The following is a 20,906-nucleotide window of genomic DNA, read 5'->3' on the forward strand; positions in this document are numbered from 1 at the left end:
TTATTCACTTTGGCGAGAATTTCAAATTTAAGGCAAAATGAGCTAAAATTGAAGCATAGCGGAGAGAATTTTTCAAGTTCTTTATTTTGTTGCAGAAGATCAAAAGCAGATTTTATACACCTGTTTAGTTTAATTAGTATCCATTTCACAGTCTCACACGTATTTTGAAACTTGAGCAACATGCCAATCACATAAAAACGAGAAGCAAGAAGGTGGATAGGAGGGAAAGGGGTTAAAGAAACTCCCACTGCGGATTTTCCCAAAGGAAGCATCTAAGTTTCCCAAGTATCTCGTTAGGGCGTCTGGCTCTCTTCCCAGGGGTGCCATATTTTAGAAAAAGATTTCATGGAATGCATGATATGTGCAGTGAGTTTGCCCTTTTAGTTGTATATCTCATTTTTATTTTTTTTATCACTACACCAATCGAGGGAGTCCCCTTTCTTCTCTATTGTTGTTCCAGAGCCCGTCTGGCTGCCAGTATTAACTTGTTAAATAATTTGTGGATATAAGTGGGCATTCCCTCTACTGATCTGGATAGCAGGAAGTACCATGGTTCTACCTCTTAGTCTCTGAAATACAATAGCAATTAAATCTTGGATTTGTTCCCAAACCTCACAACCTTGGGGCAGGTCCACCACATATGGAGATATGACCCTCTCTCTCTATGCAATCCTTCCAGGATAAGTGGAACAATTTGAATGGTGTGGGTACCACCTGCACATTGTCTTGTAGACCTGCTCCTGTAAATTGACACGAGAGAAGGCATTCTCCCAGTCTGGCTATTATGACCTTAAATTTGAAATTCTCTTTGAATTCTTTGAATGACGCTGTAAGGCAACAAAAAAAAGATAGAAATGCAATGCAAAAAAACCACAAAAACAAATTGACTACTTTAACCCCTTAAAGGACCACTCTAGTGCCAGGAAAACATACTCGTTTTCCTGGCACTAGAGTGCCCTGAGGGTGCCCCCACCCTCAGGGACCCACTCCCGCCGGGCTCTGGGGGGAGGAAGGGGTTAAACGTACCTCTTTCTCCAGCGCCGGGCGGGGAGCTTTCCTCCTCCTCCTCTTCTTCCTCGCGACGTCATCGGCTGAATGCGCATGCGCGGCAGGAGCCGCGCTCGCATTCAGCCGGTCGCATAGGAAAGCATTCATAATGCTTTCCTATGGACGCTTGCGTGCTCTCACTGTGATTTTCACAGTGAGAAGCACGCAAGCGCCTCTAGCGGCTGTCAATGAGACAGCCACTAGAGGCTCTGGAGGCTGGCTTAACCCTCAGTATAAACATAGCAGTTTCTCTGAAACTGCTATGTTTATAAAAAAAAGGGTAAAAGCTAGCTGGACCTGGCACCCAGACCACTTCATTAAGCTGAAGTGGTCTGGGTGCCTAGAGTGGTCCTTTAAGGACACATGACATGTGTGACATGTCATGATTCCCTTTTATTCCAGAAGTTTGGTCCTTAAGGGGTTAAAAAAAATAAAAAAAATGGAAAAGTTTAACTTTGATGACATGACACAAATGTAATTTTTTTTTTTTTAGCTTGCATTATAACTTTCTTCAAAAACGCAAACATTAGCACCTGCTATGTCTTTTTACACATGGCATGCATAACACCCACATTTTACCTTTTCATTTAATAATATAATTTGCTTTAAAAAAAAACAATAGGCGAATGAAATTTCAGTAAATTAATAACAGTTGTCCTTCCATCTACTAAAATGCAAACAAGGCAACTTCATGTATATATTGTATTAGCAAAAGCCAGGGTAAATACTAAAAAGATAACGATTGCCAACTCGTCCGATGGAGAAAGAATTCAGAGACCTGCACATACATTACATACCACATGCATGCATTCTGAGATTGAGACATAAGAATTCTGTGATCCATGCACACACCACTGACTACGATAACTATAGATTACACCTCAATGTCAAAGAAGTAAATGGATAAGTTCAAAACTTGAAATTAAATGATTTGCATGTGATTTGGCAACTGCAATACATAGTTAGATTGTAAGCTCTCTTACATAGAAACATAGAATGTGACTGCAGATAAGAACCATTCGGCCCATCTAGTCTGCCCAATTTTCTAAATAATCTCTCTTCACCTACTGTTCTTATATGTCAAATGTGGGTTAGCATTTTTTGTCTTTGTTTATCTAATGTGCTGCAACATGTTGGCGCTATATATTCACAGTAATGCGAAATGTTATGGTATATAAACTTCCACCATATCATATAATTATTAACAGGGCAATTTACAATGCATAAAAAAAATGCAAAGAGGAGCATGTTCATTTATCGGCACAATATGTTTAGTGTAAACTGACCTTTCATAAAGAAAAAAAATAAATAAATCTATATATTCAAAACCAGAATTTTTTTTATCAATACAATATTTTAAACTTGTATGTACGCTTTATATACTTTTTTTTATCTCTATAGTTTTTGGTAGCACTAGGCATTGTGCAAGTCCAACATTTGCATAGAGAGTGGGAGAATCACAGCTCAATTTCAAGAACTACCACCATGGCGATAAAACAAGTTTCATTTGTGGGTTTAAAAAGTACTTTAAGGTTCTTCTGTCTGCTATCTCGCAGTTTAACAAAAAAAAAAAAAAACTAAAAAAAAAAAAAAAACACACAGTCTCTCAAAAAATGCATAATTGACCTCAATCAATAGACTCTGTCATTCCCTTTGCAGCAATGTAGTCAGATAATATTTTATTATATATTCACTAGCAGACACCAGGAGCAGAGAACTAAAGACAATTATTCTGTACAGAAAACATTTCAAGATGTTATTTCATTAAAGCAAAATATATTGTCCTAAAAGCTATTTGATGATAATTTAGACTGTGCTTACAAACATTTTCTTGGTAGTGTACCTTTAAAGCAATCAACAGTAAAGAGTTGGTTACTTATCCAAATCTGCACACATAGAGACCCTCACTGCAAAAGCAAGCGTGGCAGAAATGCAGATATTTTGCAGAGGAAGCCACTTGTGGAGAATAATTGGTCTAAACATAAAGGCTGATTAGTTAGGAGGTATTAAAGCCTGCTCTCTTTAATGGTGCTCGGGAGCCTTATCACTCCAGCCTTTCATCTCCCTCTTCCACCTCCTTCAAGCTGAGCACTTCCAGGGTGCCTTTTCCTTTAGTCTCACAGCGGATGAGTTCATCAATATCTCGTAAGCAGCCAGGGTCAATTAAACATATCTGAAATGATATAGATATGAGATTTTTTTTTTTTGTTCTTATAAAATAATAATCTGCTAATTCAACAATCAGAAACCATGTGTGGACCAGGCGCAACATCATTAATTAAAAAAACAAATAAATAATTTAAAAAAAAAAACATAAAAAGGACACATCTGCAATATATTTAGCTTTGGATTATATTCTCTTTATACAGGGGCGTTGCCAAGTTCCAGAAAAGCCTGGGGCTTCAGCACAATATAAAATTTGAAAATGCCAACATGAACAGAAAAGAGGGGATCTAACATTCACATACTGGTTTTATATGTTAAATATGTGCTGTTAGAATTATTTGCCTTGGTTAATATAAGCCATAAATAAAGATTTAAATTGTAAAAAAGAGTCTCTGTTATAAGATTTCCATGTTATAAAAGCTGAAGCAGACTGCAGACTTGGTCCACCAAAATGTCTCAAATTCTGAAAAACAGCAAGCATCAGTGCTAAATAGGCATGCTTCAGACTGCCATGCTCGCTTATAAAAGTCTACGCCTGAACTTACACGCACAAGGTAAAAGTACAAAGGGAAAGAAGGGATATTTATAAAGAGGCAAGTATAAATAAAGAGCAAAATAAACACGTCCTAAATAGGCATGCTTCAGACAACTATGCACGCTTAAAATAAAAAAAAAGTCTATCCCTGAAATGTCTTACATGCACAAGGTAAGAGTACTAAGGGAAACAAGGGGTATTTAAAAAGTGGAGGGGGGCTGACAGCCGACCAAGCTGGATGCATGTGACTAGAGCTCCTCAGAAAATACAGCTAAAAACGTGAATTTCAGAGTGCAATATTGGCAAAATCTTACTTAACCCCTGAGGGAAAACTCTGCCAATTGTCTGACTAACTTCTGCCTAGTTCCTGCGGGCATTCATTGTGACAAATGATCCTGCGGCTTGCGGTTATACTGGGGCCGGGGGATGCGGCTGATCCTCTGCCCTGGTGTGCCAAAAACCCCATGCCCAAGCTCTGAACAGGCTATGCTCCTCATATACAGCAGAATATATGTCACTATATGATTGCTAGAGTTTGATCTCCTGTCTTGCAGTTAACCTTTTTAAGCACAAAATATGCTGTGGTCTGGACTCTCAGCTCTTACGCCCTAATGGATCCTGATCACACAGTGGTTTTCACCTCTTGTACACATAGTTCTATTCTACAGCATGTTGCACCCTTTCTTTGTTTACTATGATGGAACTGTACAGCGCTACGGTATTTGATGGCGCTATGTAAATAATAAAATAACTGTTTCTCATATTATTTTTTACAATTTTTAAAGCTTGCCTTCTCATTTACTCTATATTTAATAAAATAAATTTTTAAAAAAGTGCAGTACCCTAAACATTTACTGTTACATATCTACTTTATTCATCTCGAATACACTCTTGTAAAATGTCTCTGCAAGCTTGTAAGTTTAAATCTGCACTGCAAAAAAATAAATAAAAATTATATATATATACCGTATATACTCGAGTATAAGCCGACCCGAATATAAGCCGAGGCCCCTAATTTTATCCCAAAAAACTGGGAAAACTTATTGACTCGAGTATAAGACTAGGGTGGGAAATGCAGCAGCTACTGGTAAATTTCTAAATAAAATTAGATCCTAAAAAAAATATATTAATTGAATATTTATTTACAGTGTGTGTATAATGAATGCAGTGTGTGCGTATGTGTGTGTGTATGGGTGCAGCGTGTGTGTATGAGTGCAGTGTGTGTGTGCATGAATGCAGTGTGTGAATGCAGTGTGTGCAGGGCCGGTGCAAGGATATTTGCCGCCGTAGGCAAAACATTTTTTGCCGCCCCCTCCCCCCCCATATGTCCTGACTTCCCCTCCTCCTCCCTCAGTGGTCCTTACCTCCCCACCCCCGTGTTCCTTCACTTCCCCCCCCCCCCCAGTGGTCCTGACTCACCCCTCCCCTCCCCTAGTGGTCCTTACTTCCCCCTCCCCTCTCATAGTGGTCCTTATCCCCCTTCTCCCTCCCATAGTGTTCCTTATCCCCCCCCATCCCTCCCATAGTGGTCCATATACCCCCCCTCCCTCCCATAATGGTCCTTATACCCCCCTCCCTCCCATAGTGGTCCTTATCCCACCCCCTCCCATAGTGGTCCTTATACCCCCCCATCCCTCCCATAGTGGTCCTTAAACCCCCCTCCCTCCAATAGTGGTCCTTACCCCCCCCCCTCCCTCCCATAGTGGTCCTTATACCCCCCCTCCCTCCCATAGCGGTCCTTATACCCCCCTCCCTCCCATAGTGGTCCTTAACCCACCCCCCCCCCTCCCATAGTGGTCCTTATACCCCTTTTTTTTATTATTATTATTTTTTTTTTTATTATTTTTTTTCTTATTTAATTTATATTTTTTTTTTCGTCCCCCCTCCCTGCTTGATATATGGCAGGGAGGGGGGCTCTCCTTCCCTGGTGGTCCAGTGGCAGTTCAGTGGGAGGGGAGAGGGGGGCTGGCAGAGCTGTACTTACCTTTCCTGCAGCTCCTGTCAGCTCTCTCCTCCTCCGCGCCGTCCGTGCAGCTCCCTCTGTCAGCTCACACTGTAAGTCTCGCGAGAGCCGCGGCTCTCGCGAGACTTACACTGGGAGCTGACCGAGGTGCTGAACGGACCGGCGGAGGAGGAGAGAGCTGACAGGAGCTGCAGGAAAGGTAAGTACAGCTCTGCCAGCCCCCCTCTCCCCCCAGTCTGTATTATGGCAATGCAAATTGCCATAATACAGACTCTGACTCGAGTATAAGCCGAGTTGGGGTTTTTCAGCCCAAAAAATGGGCTGAAAAACTCGGCTTATACTCGAGTATATACGGTATATATATATATAGATATATATATATAGTAGAAAAAATACCGGCACTCTAGGTCTTCCAAATAGTGGTGTTTATTTTCAGATCATCCAAGGTCAACGTTTCAGCCCTGGTTCAGGGCCTTCATCAGGACACATGCTCCTGATGAAGGCCCTGAACCAGGGCTGAAACGTTGACCTTGGATGATCTGAAAATAAACACCACTATTTGGAAGACCTAGAGTGCCGGTATTTTTTCTACTTTATATGATTTCTTTTCACTGTGCACCAGGCTATAATTAAATAAGTTGGAGTGCAGGAATTTCTTGTCTCACTCTATATATATATATATATATATATATATATATATATATATATATATATATATATATATATATATATATATATATATATATATATATATATATATATATATGTGGTCGGTTAATATCGTATAGTGAAATACCTTGTGATTGGAATTAAGTCGGTGTGGTGTGCCGGAACCGACGTAGGGGGTAGGCCTGTAAAAGAGGGCCTCCCCGAATGAATTATATAAGAGGGAGAGGTGGGTGGGGTGAACAGCGTGCGTACGGCAAGGTAGGAAGGGGGGAGTAGCGTTTATATGGGAACGCTTAACTCCTCCTACAAATACAGGCCTTACGGCCTTAAACTTGTGGTCTGTTAATATCATATAGTGAAATACCTTGTGATTGGAATTAAGTCGGTGTGGTGTGCCGGAACCGACGTAGGGGGTAGGCTTGTAAAAGAGGGCAAAAGGAAATGCAAGAAAACACACTTATTGCACTATAATTATCATATAAAATCAGTTTGCCTTACTTCTTATCCGTTAGGAATGTTCCTGTATAATGTAGCTGACTTCTAGTGACTCTAATTATGTGTACCGGCATACTGCTACTGGATGCCGTGCTTATTGAAAGGACGTACTAAATAGGAGCCAGTGGTCCCAACCTACTCTAACGCCAGGAGTATGAATGTAGAACCGTATTTAGAAGAAGTTAGGGAATGATTAGTATGTCAAGTGTCTTGATTGCCTGGTTTGAATGTTGGCGTGACATGATGTAGTGTTTGTACCTTTTTAAAACTTCCTTGAGGAGACATGATTTGCCAGTCTGATTAGTTGTGATCGTGGAGTTGTAGGGTTCCGGAACCCTTGTACGGTTGCAGGCACATAGATTTAAGACCTGGTTGTGTGGTGAGAATGCTGTTTGGGGAGTCTGATACTGCCCACAATTCCCATATGTGGACATACGTTACTGTAGAGTGATAAACCAATATTATCTTTTGATATTTTAAGACAGGGTATGGTTTGAAAGGCTTGTCAGAACGTGTTATTGTAGGTCAGTTCGGTATAGTGCGATCGTGTTGTATGAAGGTTTGAATAAAAGGTGGCAAAAAAGCAGAATAGACTACAATTGTACAGTATACCTGTGAACGTTGTGTACCACTGAGTCTTGTAATAATGTCACGTTCTGTCGTACGTATTCTTAGTGCAATTGAAAAACGCTATAGGCGATCACTTGTTGTCGAGTCCCAATAGCTGGGCGACCGAATTAGGATGTTAAAATGCAGATTACGAAATGCGGAAAGTAACCGTGATGACAAGGAATTGGGCGTTGTAAGTTGGGTGAGGTACTAGGCCAATTGACTCTTGACCAGGAATCCCTAATAGTTATGTGGATGCTTCCACCCAGGATAGTGGTTTAACTGTACAAATTGGGAGTTGGTCGGAACCAGGCGGATGAACTCATAAACCCAATTCGAGCTCTATTGACTCCCTCTACCTGGCCCGGACTGCAATGCCGAAGGACCTTCTAATCCTGTTTCCGACAGTCTGTGAACCATCTACCCAAAGGTGGAGAAGGTGAACGATTGTACTGAATATGTTGCGGACCGCCATGCAGTCGGCCTAACTGAGCCGGGCTGGTGTTCTCTAAGTTAGACAGACTATTATTGAAGGTCTGAAGCGTAGCCAGAATGGAGTTTAGGTCTCCTGTAATGTCCGAGATTCCTCCTTGTGAGCTGGACGCCAAGACAGAATTGTCAGTGTCCAGCTCGGTGGTTGCTTTAGGGAGGGATGGTCCTTGTCCGATGTTGCCTTTTTAGGACATACTGAAAAAGAATACCACAACAACAATGAACTGATGAACAACAATACGGTTAAGCAATATAGAACTGACTGGCTAACTAGTGCCGAAGCGAAAAGCTCTCTACCCCGTGACAAGTGAGGCCCTGCTAGTTGCCAAGCGGCTGGTGAGAGGCTCTACCTATGATTTGGGCGTGGGGCTTGAGCCACTAGCGTGGTGGCGGCCTCTCGGTGACAGTAAAAGATCCAAAACGTGTGGCCATGTCAGGTGAGGCCCTAACTATAAACCCGATAGGTGGGTGAATGCGAGGCTCTAACTATGATTTGGGCCGAGGGGCGAAATCTCCATGTTGAGATTGGGGGTTGGCCTCGCGGGACCAGCTACGTTGTACCACTAAGGCCAGCTCCTAACCCTAGATAGCCAGTTCACGGACCCTAGACGGGGGCTTGATAAAGGGGATAACGCAACGTGTTTGGAGAACCCAAGTTGTGGTTTGTGATAGGTACCTGGAGATTCCCAGTCGGAGAAAGAGAAAAAGGGGGAGGGGGGGGGGAGGAGGAAGAAAGAAGAGGAAAGGAACTGTGGTCGAGGGAGAGGATAGAAAGAAAATTATATGCAGTATAGCGCAGTTCTTGGAGATATAGCTGATAGTACAGTATACTTAGACCCTTTTCCTGAAGGGAGATGTATGAGGCGTTGTGCCAAGAAAGCGCGGTAGTACCTGACGGAGAGAGGAGGGTGAAATTAGCAAGGTAGTGAGTAACAAAACGATTGTTACGGATAGTGAGTGTTAAAGAACGTATGACGAGTTGTCGAGTGATAGCCGTGGCCTGACGAGGCAAGGCAGGAATCAAGCCCCCGTACCCCAATATCCCATCGTGTAACAACGTGGCCTTGTCGAGGCAGTTGTTTGAAATGTGAACGAAAACTTATTTGTACGTGATAGAAACAGGCGACAATAGCGAACTAGTGATTGTCTAATGATAACAAATGACAATATGCAACATTAATAGTAATTAGCGAAACTAATGTATAACGGTAATAGAGATTGACTAATTGCAAAGTGTCTAAACCGATTAGTTTGAATCGTCCGACAACAATGTGTCAACGTGTTGGCGATTCATGTTAGGCTTAATAGTAGGGAATACTTTCACAAAAGGAAAGAATTAGAACTTAACTCATATGCAAATTTTTTTTTTTTATACACACTAATAGTATTTTTACCAGACCAACAGGGGGAGTCACAGGGGATTGTTCTATGGAGTAAGACTTATATGGGGCAGAACTGGAAAGCAACAGCAGGAGGTTATCATATGAAGACATAGACAGATCTTTAGACTGTCTGTACATGTTTATTGGTATGATTACTTCATTAATTAGGCGAAAGCCTGACACAGTGCCCGATTGTATAATGAATGGACCTGGAATGACAGGTCTGAAAGATATTCGTTTGGACGACTCTTTACACATTCTGTAAATTGTATATGCGAACGGCGGGAATAGCCCGAACGTGGCTATTCCCGCCGGTACCTGGACGTTCGTTTGTTCAGCGTTCCAGCGCTGGAAGTGCTTCGGCTGAGTTTCCCCGAACGGAGGGGGAGCTCTGAACTGGCGGGACGTGCGGCCGGAAACCGGAAGTGCGGGGTCATCGAGGAGGACCAGTGAACAGCGTGCGTACGGCAAGGTTGGAAGGGGGGAGTAGCGTTTATATAGGAATGCTTAACTCCTCCCACAAATACAGGCCTTACGGCCTTAAACATAAAATATTAGGAAAACATTTGTTTGAAGCAATGGACGCATAGCGTGCTTAAAAATGTGCATAACATTATTATGTATAGATCACTTTGCAGGCAAACCTTAACAATAAAATTATGTAGATATTTAGTGGTAAGCAAAAATAAACAAACAGACAAAATCAATAGAGCTGTGGGTACATCTGGCTACCAGAGAATCATCCAGGAAAAGTGCTGACTCCCAGACTTATAATACCTTGCAGGTCAATGGTTTACATTATATGGGCAGAAGTCTCCACCCACCCCCAATGAACAGATGACATTCATTGTCCCCTCCCCCTTCTAACTCCTGTAAGGTTTTTGATTATGTTGTGCAGTGAGAATGTCAATTTGTATTATGTCTAGTCAGCTAAAAGTAAAGGTTTCAGCCACAGCTTTATCTGGAATTAGACTAAACTCACTAAACTCCAAATTTTGTCCAGATGGAAAACTGCCAAATTCCAACTGTAATGGCAATTACTACATTTACTAAAGCCAAATCCACCTCCTGACCGAATCTTCACCATTCAGGTGGATGAATCTGACATCTAGTTTTAAAGGAGTACTTTTCGAAACCAAATTATACAAAAACTACAGGATCCAGAACATTTACAAAGCACTGATTTTAAACAAAATTGGGACCGGATGGGATATTATGTACATTCGCAGATTATTGTGCATGTGTGCTAGCAACCAGCAGGTAAATAGTGAAAGAAAAAAACAACCAGCCAATGACCCCCATAGCTACAGGAAGATTAATCATCTGTAATATGCCTCCAGCCACTATGCCAAAGGTGGGGGTCATGGCTACTTAACGGTTAGTATCCTAACCCTGCTAGGATTAAAATAACAAATGACAGAGCAGCTACTGGTCAGGGGAAGGAAGGATCCTCGCAGTTATGGAAAAAATGTGATTTGTACAGGTTTTGAACTTGTTTCTATTCCTGATACTATTTTCTACTAGTTTCTTTAATAATTTTGATATCTGAAAATGTAGCCCTGGTGAATAGAGATTCACCCTTGGTGAGTATAGTAGCTAGTAGCACAGGACTTAAAATTTTAGGCCACATATATTACGGTGTATTTTGCGACAGGAACGAAAAAATTAAAAATTATTAACATACCATCTCCAGTTCTTGATTAAAATCTTCACTCTCTACTTGCTTGATAAGTGGCTTCAGCTTCTCCTTCAGGCGTTTCCCATCCTTAGCTGGAAGGATGAAACGCAATCTCATTTGCGCTCTCTCAATCTTCATGGTCTCTTTCAGCTGTCTGATAACATCCAATGCCTGCAATATACATTTAGGTGTTAATGAAAGGTATATAACATGTGTGGTTACAAGAATGCTTATTTTATTTCAAAACTGTAGCAGATGACACAATTACACAGTTATGTATTTTTTCTGCACTTGGCAAACAATACAAACATGGTGTCCACAGACATTTGCATAGAAAAACATCCTGCATATCAGGTGCTTATTAGGGGGAGGCCGTAGCCTGTGTATCATTTTGGGACATGGCTGCTACAACAAAATGGAGCTCCTAAAAAAGAGCAACAATAGGATTACAAAGAGTAACAGAGGAACCAGTAAAGTCTCAAATGTACAGGGTACAAAATTTCCAGGATTTCAATCTTGATGAAATTAGGAAATTGTGTGTTAACCTCTTCCCTACTCCTTAAGGGGACATTAGTCACCAGAACTACAGGTATAGTATAGTTACTATAGTATGTCCCCTGCATGCTATTTGCTGTAAACAGTGCCCTTTACATGGATGCCTAGGGACACTTCCTTAGAAAAGCATTGGATTGGCTGGGATTATCAATTATGATGATCTCAGGCAAAGATACAGATCAGGGGCGAGGCCAGCACTGGTGGACCCACACGACCCTGAAAAAGTAAGTTTTAACAATTTTTAAAAGGGGCAACGAGGTGGTCAGAAGCTGAAACTCAATTTTTAACACTATAGGGTCAGGAATACAATTTTGTATCACTGATCCTATAGTGTTCCTTTAAAGTAACAGTGGTGTTAGGAATACAAACATGTAATCCTAACGCTATAGTGTTCACGTGCCTCTGAGGGTTGAAAGTTGAGTATTACTTACCCTCCTTCCCTGCCCCTATGGTTCAGATCATCAAAATGTATGATCTCAGCCAAACAAAAGCACTGGGAGGCCAGTGTGCATATGCGGCAAACAACACGCTATGCTGAAAAGCTGCTAGGAACACAGTCACTAGAGGTGTGTTTAAAGGGATACTATAGTGCCAGGAAAACAAAGCTGTGGTGCCTTTAGTGGTTCTTTAAAATTCCACAGCTAATAACTCAGATGAAAGAAAGGTTTTTACCAACAATATTCCCTCACATTAACCACATGAAGAAGAATCAGGACTTACTCAGTAGGGATGGAGGAACAGAGATAGAGTAGAAGATCAGATTGATCATAATAAATGCAATATGACCAGTTTATGTGTGATATGGATGGGCTTTCTGAGTGTATTGGGCATGGTTTGTCTGCAAAACATATTGCCACCTTTCATTTTAACTATATGCAAAATTCTAAAATGCATATACAGGTTTCAAAACATTAAACTAAGAGGAACTTAATCATGACGTATTTATAGTTTTAACTGGTGGTGACCATCTCTATTGTTTAATGACATTTTGGATGACCACATACATCAGCCATGCAATTACGATTATAACCTGTTGCATTGAAGCAGGAGTGAAGATCAATGGCACACTTGCCATGCTGATATTACATTTTTTTGTCAGGGCTGAAGTTCTAAAGTATAAATTTTTAGTATATGCATACTGTAGCGGAGCTGCAATATTAAATCCCAATATCTCCGCTGGTAAAATAAAGTAATCCAAGAAAAGCGCTGAATGAAGGCAACATCCCAATTTCCCCAGTAACCGGACAAAACACAGTTCTGGGAGTCAACTGAGGTTTTATTCCCAGGTCACAGTATTTATGTGGTTCCCCATGCAAGGGGTTTCCTTAATCACTTTACAGGGGTTGTACAGTAGGGGACTACATGGGGAACTGAACATACAGGACCATTTTCCCACCATGCACTGCTGTACGAGAGGGATACTCCCATAAGAATATACCTGTTAAGTGGATTATCTGTACAGCAGAATCGTTTTTTTCACTTAAAAATTTACAACTTGCACGTTACCGAATGACATCTAGATAGATAGCTGGGATCTGAGCGCATACTTTGGGAAACTACCGCTCAGATCCCAGCACAATTAGCCGAATGCGACACGAAACATACTTTAATATGAACTCATAAGAAAACACACGAATGCACAGTTTGAAGGAAAGTACCGAAAGACCGGTGGTCCCGAACGGTCTGGAAGTCCAGCGGTGTTCGTGCCGTCGAGTAGCCGATTTTAGTTCCAGGCACTCGACGACCAAACACCGCTGGGCTAAAAGTGAATCCAAGATGGCCGCCGCCACGTGGTCGGTATCCGAACGGCGGCCACCCTGCGAATCAATTAACAGAGGAAAGATACATTGATGCAATCTGTTAATGGGAGCCACACGACCTCCTGTGTGTGGTCTCCCATTCGGTACTTTGTTCGTTTCACGAACAGTGTTGAAAGACACTGTTCGTTAAACTACCATAGGAATGCTAGCGGCTTTCGCGTCACTAGCATACGAATGCCCTCTCTCCCATATTTAAGCGAACACTTAAAACAAGCTATATATCACACAGTTTCTCCAGGACAACCATTATACATAAAAGGATAGTCTTAAGTGGTTAGGCTTGCCACAATGCTCCCCCAGAATCAAGCCGGCATACACAGTCTGATCCCAACGGATTGGCTTGGGGATGACCGGGGGAGTACTCACAGATCACTCATACATATTTTTGGAAACTTGTCATTAATATTAGTATTTTTTTTTTTTTGTATCCCAACTCAAGTCCTTGTTTTACTGGAAAAATAACATGTAAAAACAGGTACAAGTTCAATCGAAACACAAGGCAAGAAATACTAGTGAAAGGAAGGGTTTAATAAGATAGTTGAAGGCAATAAAGTATAACCTTTATTAAGTTGCATATCCAAAAACGAATACAAAACTGCGTTATTGTCTAATAAAAATGTGTAGATGGCTTTGAACATACAATTCAATATAGTGGCTAAGATTTAAATTCTGATTTTAAGGCCATTTAGGTTCCTTTCTGGAGCAATAAACACGCATGTCTTTAAAGTTCATAATTAAAGGTTATTGTAGAAATAGTTTCTTCTTTACAAAACCATTAACAAATACAGGCATGTACACATAAATGTAATTGTAACAAACACACCAAGCAAGCCAGAAAGCACTTTCACGTTACCTGCTGTTTGGTGCTTTTCGTAGCTTTTACAGAGTAGTGAATATCTTTCATAGCACGCTCAATCAGATTGACTGTATAAGGTCTTTTTGTCTCTGGATTGACACATTTGTCTGCCACTATCGTTGCAATGTCTCGAAACATTTGTTCTAATTGCGTACTTCGTTCTTTTTCAGACACTTGCAGCTCCCCCTTGGCTAAAATCTATTGAAAACAAAAATTATACTGGTTTGCAGGTTTCTCAGAGACAATGAAAAAAAAATAAAAAATATTTTTTCTTGTATAAAACTTTATTTGAATGTGGGGTTTCAACTATGATGAGGTGTAAATTGAGACAAACAGAACATCATTGTGAAGCTACAGGCAGTAGACCAGAGACTAATCACCTGCCTATCTGTGTATGCAAGAAAGAGCAGTATAAGCCCCATAAAAACAACTTATTAAAAATGTACTTTTGGATGAGGTCATCCACAAATCAAGTAGAGGATGCGGTCTGTTTCACTAAGGTGTCTACATTGTGCAGGCAAAATAAAAAAATGGATCCCTGGCAAATGACTGAATAAGTATATGATAATACACACATCCCTTTAACCCGAACAGAAGCCTCTGTTAAAGGAGTGTGGTTGATGTAAAGGCCTAAAAACAGGACACTCTCTAGTTTGGTGACAGATACTTTTAATTGCTATATCATCGTTTTACCTGCTTGCAGATTTCTGTGTGTTCTTCAGTACCAAATGCTTTGAGAAGATCTTCTTTCTTAGAAACCTGTCCTTTAGACACATTTGTAAACACAGAGTGGGTTTGAAGAACTTCATCAAGATCTTTTTCTCTGTAACACAAGCAATTACCACAGTCAACAACTCTACATAATTCCATCAGCATCATAACACACTGTAATGGCAGGAGTACTGTGACAACCTCCATTGTAAGTAGCCAGCCCATTTTAGAACAATTTTACTTCTTACATGGGGTCCGCCAGGAACCACTCTCCACCCAACTACAGCCATAAGTACTCTGCTTGAGTTATGCTCAATGGAGCAGGGCTTAGTTCTTTGGCTGACAACATTCAGCCGATACTTTCAATGAGCAGGGAGACTCAAATGAAGCTCCTAAACTGGTCCTTTCTGTTATCTGTTGGCTGTAGCATAGACAGGGACCAGCAAATGGCATACATGGGAAGAAGTCAAACTGTTGACTACTTACAGGGGGTGAGAGGCACCAAAACTACTAGATATTTTTCTTTAATGGTTGTGGTGCTTGGAGTGTTACTTTAAGTGAAAACCCTTCATTGGCAATAATAGAGAAAACATGCTAGTTTTATTGACATTGTTTTGGCATCTGAGTGGGATAAAAAAAAAAGAGGTTCATCTGTTCCTATACTCCTCTAGTAAGTGCTGTAGTTGGTGTACTGTATAGTAGAAGAACCACTTCTACTTTATTTTGGCTGCTCTCCTTTGTCAACACGAGACAGAACACCTGTTTAAAGGTTGAACTGTGACTTGGCTGTCAGGTGATGGAGAGGGGCTTATTTCTAAATTAAATTTCTGTTTTTTTTTAGAATATTATTGCTACACAGAATGTATGCTGTATACATTGCTGGTTCAGCGTGCTCCCAGTGACAGGTATAATAGCATTCTATTTGGCTTTACTTGAGGACATGCCAAAAATTAGGCCCTTGCTTGTAGCAAGTCTTTTTGCTCTGCATTACTCCGTACAGGAGCCGAGAGAGAATATACACACACACCAAGCTACTGATGGATACTACAACACATCAGCTGCACGTGTTCAGTTTGTCACTAGACAACTTATGATGCGTTCCAAGCCTCCATGCGGACTCCGGGCCCACAGACAGCTTGCTGTAAGCGAGGCCCTGATTGGCTGACAACTGGCGCGCGGCACTCACACCCTCTCACTCCTGCTGCCAGTACCAGTAACACGGTGAACGGCCGCTAGCCAACACTTACGCCCCGCTTCTCCAACTGATCACTTTATTCTTGTAACAGGCGATCTCAAATCGCTTCCCCCCTTTCTTCATCCGCACAACCGCCACGTTGGTCAGGCGGATCTGGTTGGTGGGAGTAAAGATCGCCATGTCTGCTGTCACTGTGTCCTGTCACCGACCGTAAACGGAAACCGAGAGCTCGCGCGCGCACACAAACAAACACACTCCACGTGACAGCTCGCGACTAAATCTGCAAGAGCATGCGCACTGTCTCTACTCTGCTAGCTGCGTATGTGTGTACATTGCCCTGTGTTTACTAGTATCAATAAAGCTGTTTTAAAAAAAAAAAGATAAAAACGTGGAAGGAGTGGGATACGTAAAGAAACAAAGATGGCGCCCCCCTGCGAAGCATACATTTGAGTGATACATGCAGAAATCGAAAAGTTAATTTTTTTTTTTTCTTCTTTAAACATTTATCTTACGCTGGTGGCAGCGGCAGTAGGAGCAGAAGCGGCCGCTCAGGAGGATGTCTGTCATGCTGCACGTTCTCTGTTTGTGTTTCATGCAGCTGGTGTGCGTGTCGGCAGAGCATGTGGACGGTATGTGTCCTGATACCGCGACAGGGCACTGTGTGTCAACCATACCATCCCCAGCTTAGGGAGGAGATAGAGAGATATGATATGTGTTTAATAGACAGTATTATTACTGCCACAAAAAAAAAGCGTTAGAAATCACACTCCACTTAATGTTAGTAGTATTTAGTCTGGAAGAAAATGTAAAATATCCCATTTTAAAATGTGTTTTTGGGCATATAATCCAGTGGTGCACGGAAATACAGAATTTATTGTAGGTAGTAACTCTGGCCAGCCTAAAATGTAAAATGCTCTCGAATATGTACTTACTGTACTGTTAAGCCCTCAAGGACTGACCTAAATGTGCACGTTTTGATCAAAATAAAATGTAAACAAAACTTGGAATTTGACTATATGTCTGTTCAACCGTAATTCACCTCTTTTATATCATATGCACCCACACTTATTGTATATCATTTTATTCAAGAGAAATAGGGCTTTCATTTAACATCATATATTTAGGTATAAAACATAATTTAATAATTTAATCAATAAAATATAACAATTTTTTAATTAAGAAATGTTATGGTTTTTTAGTTCTGCATGACATTTTAACTGTAAATGTCATAATACTGTTTGCTTTTACTGCACTAAAATACACATATTTGTGTTCAGCCATTTCTCTTGTGTAAAACAGTACCCCCTATGTACAGGTTTTATGGTGTTTTTGGGAAGTTACAGGGTCAAATATAGCATATCACCTTTTTCACATTGAAATTAGCAAGATTAGTTACGTTGCCATTGAGATCATATGGTCTCAAAGGCAATGTAACGAAGAAAAAATCTGGCGAATTTAAATGGTAAGAAACTTAAACACAGGCCTTACATTTGACTAACTTTTGAAAACACCATAAAACCTGTACATGGGGGGTACTGTTATACTCAGGAGACTAAACTGAACACAAATATTATGGTTTCAAAACCGTATTGCAACAATTATATCGTCAGTGTAAGTGCCGTTTGTGTGTGAAAAATGCAAAAAACTTCACTTTCACTGATGATATCCAATATTTAGATCAACTGAGGACCCTAATATGCACACGTATAATTTTGTTGTTTTTCAGGTGATTCCACTGGCACATTGGATTATATCTACACACATTTGAAGCGGTTATGGCTAAACCGTTTTTACATTTATTCTTGTGCTGCATTTGGCGTCACCATCTGGTTTTGCAGTCACTTCATCAGCTTGAAAACAAAGGTTTGTGATGACATTTCTAAACTCTAGAAGCCAGACTAAAATATTAAAGAGAGATGTTTTACATTTTAAGTATATTTGCTTTTATGTTTGTGTATCAGCTGCATATTTCAATTTGGACTTTGAGGGTTCGTTCTTGGGAATAGAAACCTGAGAAATCATGTTTCCACAACTATCCCAGAGTTCCCAGCTTGACATGCGAATAAACATGACCGAATATTATAAACTTGACAGACCAACATTGTTTTTCAGACTTTATACACTTCTATAAATACCCTTCGTAATGGACACTGTTCAAAACTCAGCTTTTTCATTTTTTTTAAATTTTATTTATTATACAAGGCCAGTCACGGTGGATTTTGAGTATAGGGCTGGCCATTACTAATTTAAAATAAAGAGAAACTCACCTCTCATCTAGTGAAATCCTGGTCTCGCTGCAACCTCTAGTTGACCTTCTTTGAAGATCATCACTAGAATGGTCTCATCCTATTCAATGATTCTCAACAGAGAAGCACTGAGAGCTATCTGTGCATGTCTGGCTATTACTATTCTCCTACAAGAGAAGCATCCTAATGTGGAGAGATTTAACTGTTTGGTGATGTCATTACACTGGACATGAATGCCTTCAAAAAACAAGGATGCTGTTGGAGGCATTGCCTTTAGGGGCTATCTGATTGTAGGTGCTTTATGTTAAGCTGCAAGGTTCTGGTGCTTAGTATTTCTCTAACGCCTTATTGACTTGGGATGTCATACAAGTTAAAAAAAAAAAAAAAAAAAGTGATCATTGCAATCTGGTGATTTTATCATTGATCCCTACTTGAGAATTCCCGAAAAGATCCTAATGGTCCATTTGCTTTCTCACACGTGCTGGGTTATGATCAATGCAGGGCTTTGCAGTCCTTTTTCATCACACTGTGTGGTGTGGCAGGTAAATCACAGAACGTGATACTGGGACACCTTGTTAAAATATGATTCATCAGCAGAGATCAAGATATACACTGTTGTGTTGCCATCAAACAAAGCAGAACAGCTACTCAAAGTAAATATACACGCAATATTTAACTCTGCATTAGCTATTTGTGCAAAGCATTGCATTGTTGTGAAATGTGGACTGTTTTACAAGCTATGTTTTTTGTTGTTTTATGTACAGGATGAACAGTACGTTACACAGAATGGTTCTACACCTGTGCACAGTGCAAAACAGACAAATGATAGTTCATCTGCATCAACAGAGCAGGAAGTCCATGTTTCTGGTGTGAAGATTTTCTATGGCTCTCAGACAGGCACAGCCAAGGTACTGCAACTTCTAGATATAGTAAATGCAGCATAAAAAAACATGCTTACTAGAGAGCAATGTTTTTCTGAGTGGATCTTCAACAATAAAATTAAAAGTATATGCTTATTGTTTTGTTTTCTATCTGTTAAGATAAAACTCTTAATGGCCTATGTACAGGTCCTCAGATGTTTCTTGGTGTTAAGGCATAAAAATAATGTTTTTAAGATTGTCTGCTTATGCATTTTAAGATGTCTACATCAGATAGACATTACACTGGGTAATAACATATCTGGCATGAAGCACACTTTAGTGGGAACAACTATACTAAGGCCTATTTACATTTGTGCTTTATTTGACATTTTATAGATCCTCAAGGCACAGGTTGGGAATGTTTCGGGCCCTCTTAACCTTTCTATAACATAAATTTGCATGTAAAAAGCATTTCCCACTTCCACCTCCCACCGTGCACACACACGTAAAGCATAGATTCATACTCTCCTTTATTTTCATATATATATATATATATATATATATATATATATACTCTCCCTCTCCATTCCACCTGTAGTCAGTACATTGTTAAACACAGATCAGCACTCATCAGTCAAGCCATAAGACTTGCTTTTGTCATGGAAATCTCAAATTTGCAGTTATTTTACTACTGCAAGGGATTCTGGGTGAGCATATGCAAATTAGTTCAACAAAGAGGTTTTTTTTTGCCTCATTATTCCATTTTAAACATGGATTCCTTGGAGTATGTTTGCTGAATACAGCCGCTTTGAAACACAACTTAGGAAGAGGCTTTGAGTTGCATTAACAAGGAAACGGCTGTCCATGAGTGGTTCACTGACTTTAATATACATATAAAAAAACAACACCCATCTCCTTTTAACAAGAGAAGACATCAATTCCTCGTCAAGAAGAAATATACCCCAAACCACTGGTTATATATATATATATATATATATATATATATATATATATATATATATATATATATATATATATATATATATATATATATATATATATATATATATGTCAGGAGGTGTTGAGAGAGAGAGAGAGAGCACAAAATAAAGAGGGGGAAAAAAAAACCAACAAATGTATATATTTATTTTGTGAAGTGTACCTTTAAGTGATTTTTTTTTTTTTCATGAATGTTATGGTGTATGGTTTATACCTTATTTGTTTACATTTTAGGGTTTTGCACATCTTCTGGCAGAAGACATAACCGATCTGGGCTTACCAATAAATGTTATAAACTTAAAGGAATATGATCCGGATGACCACTTGGTAGAAGAGGTGAGAAATGTGCTTTTTTTTTTTTTTGTCAGTCCCTTAAAGGAACTCTCCCATAGCAACTCATTGAAGTTGTTATGGGGACAGAAGTGTCTGGGCACCATATTACCTACTGCGTTTAAACTATTTTGCATTGGTCAAACCCTGAAGTTGGTCTTCTGGTGCCTGACACAGCTTTGCTTGACTTCCTTTTTTTCTGCAGTTGTAGTATAAGGAATTTATGCTGGGCGACTATTGGTAGTGTGAGTGTCAGCTGGCACGATCAGCCTGTTACTGGCATCCCTGTTATAAAAAT

The 20,906-nt window shown here is 40.2% G+C and overlaps 2 protein-coding genes across 2 annotated transcripts in view; one reads left to right on the top strand and one right to left on the bottom strand.

Moving 5' to 3' along the window:
* Positions 1-1,474: 1,474 nt before the first annotated feature.
* SBDS (SBDS ribosome maturation factor) lies at positions 1,475-16,458 on the bottom strand. Its single transcript, XM_063444599.1, has 5 exons — positions 16,226-16,458; positions 14,961-15,090; positions 14,265-14,465; positions 11,043-11,207; positions 1,475-3,220 (listed from the first exon to the last, which is right to left on the bottom strand). Exons 1-5 carry the CDS (start codon positions 16,351-16,353, stop codon positions 3,092-3,094), a joined length of 753 nt encoding a protein of 250 aa, XP_063300669.1. The 5' UTR covers positions 16,354-16,458; the 3' UTR covers positions 1,475-3,091.
* Positions 16,459-16,581: 123 nt separating this feature from the next.
* The window catches only part of LOC134612877 (S-adenosyl-L-methionine-dependent tRNA 4-demethylwyosine synthase TYW1-like), a 216,586-nt gene continuing 212,261 nt past the window's right edge, over positions 16,582-20,906 (top strand). The window contains exons 1-4 of the mRNA XM_063457335.1: positions 16,582-16,802; positions 17,900-18,036; positions 19,184-19,327; positions 20,513-20,614. Coding sequence (XP_063313405.1) covers positions 16,730-16,802; positions 17,900-18,036; positions 19,184-19,327; positions 20,513-20,614 — 456 coding nt within the window. The 5' untranslated portion in view covers positions 16,582-16,729. The remainder of the gene's footprint in view (positions 16,803-17,899; positions 18,037-19,183; positions 19,328-20,512; positions 20,615-20,906) is intronic.

Source organism: Pelobates fuscus, chromosome 1 (genome assembly GCF_036172605.1).
Source record: "Pelobates fuscus isolate aPelFus1 chromosome 1, aPelFus1.pri, whole genome shotgun sequence".
NCBI classification, from domain to species: domain Eukaryota; kingdom Metazoa; phylum Chordata; class Amphibia; order Anura; family Pelobatidae; genus Pelobates; species Pelobates fuscus.

Bases quoted from the DNA above. Each gene is read 5' to 3' on its own strand.
- SBDS (XM_063444599.1), bottom strand. From the start codon at position 16,353: ATGGCGATCTTTACTCCCACCAACCAGATCCGCCTGACCAACGTGGCG. The intron at 15,091-16,225 runs GTAAGTGTTGGC...CTTGTGTTACAG, and splicing joins ATCAGTTGGAGAAGCGGGGC to AGAAAAAGATCTTGATGAAG. The intron at 11,208-14,264 runs GTAACGTGAAAG...TGTATATTGCAG, and splicing joins CGAAAAGCACCAAACAGCAG to GCATTGGATGTTATCAGACA.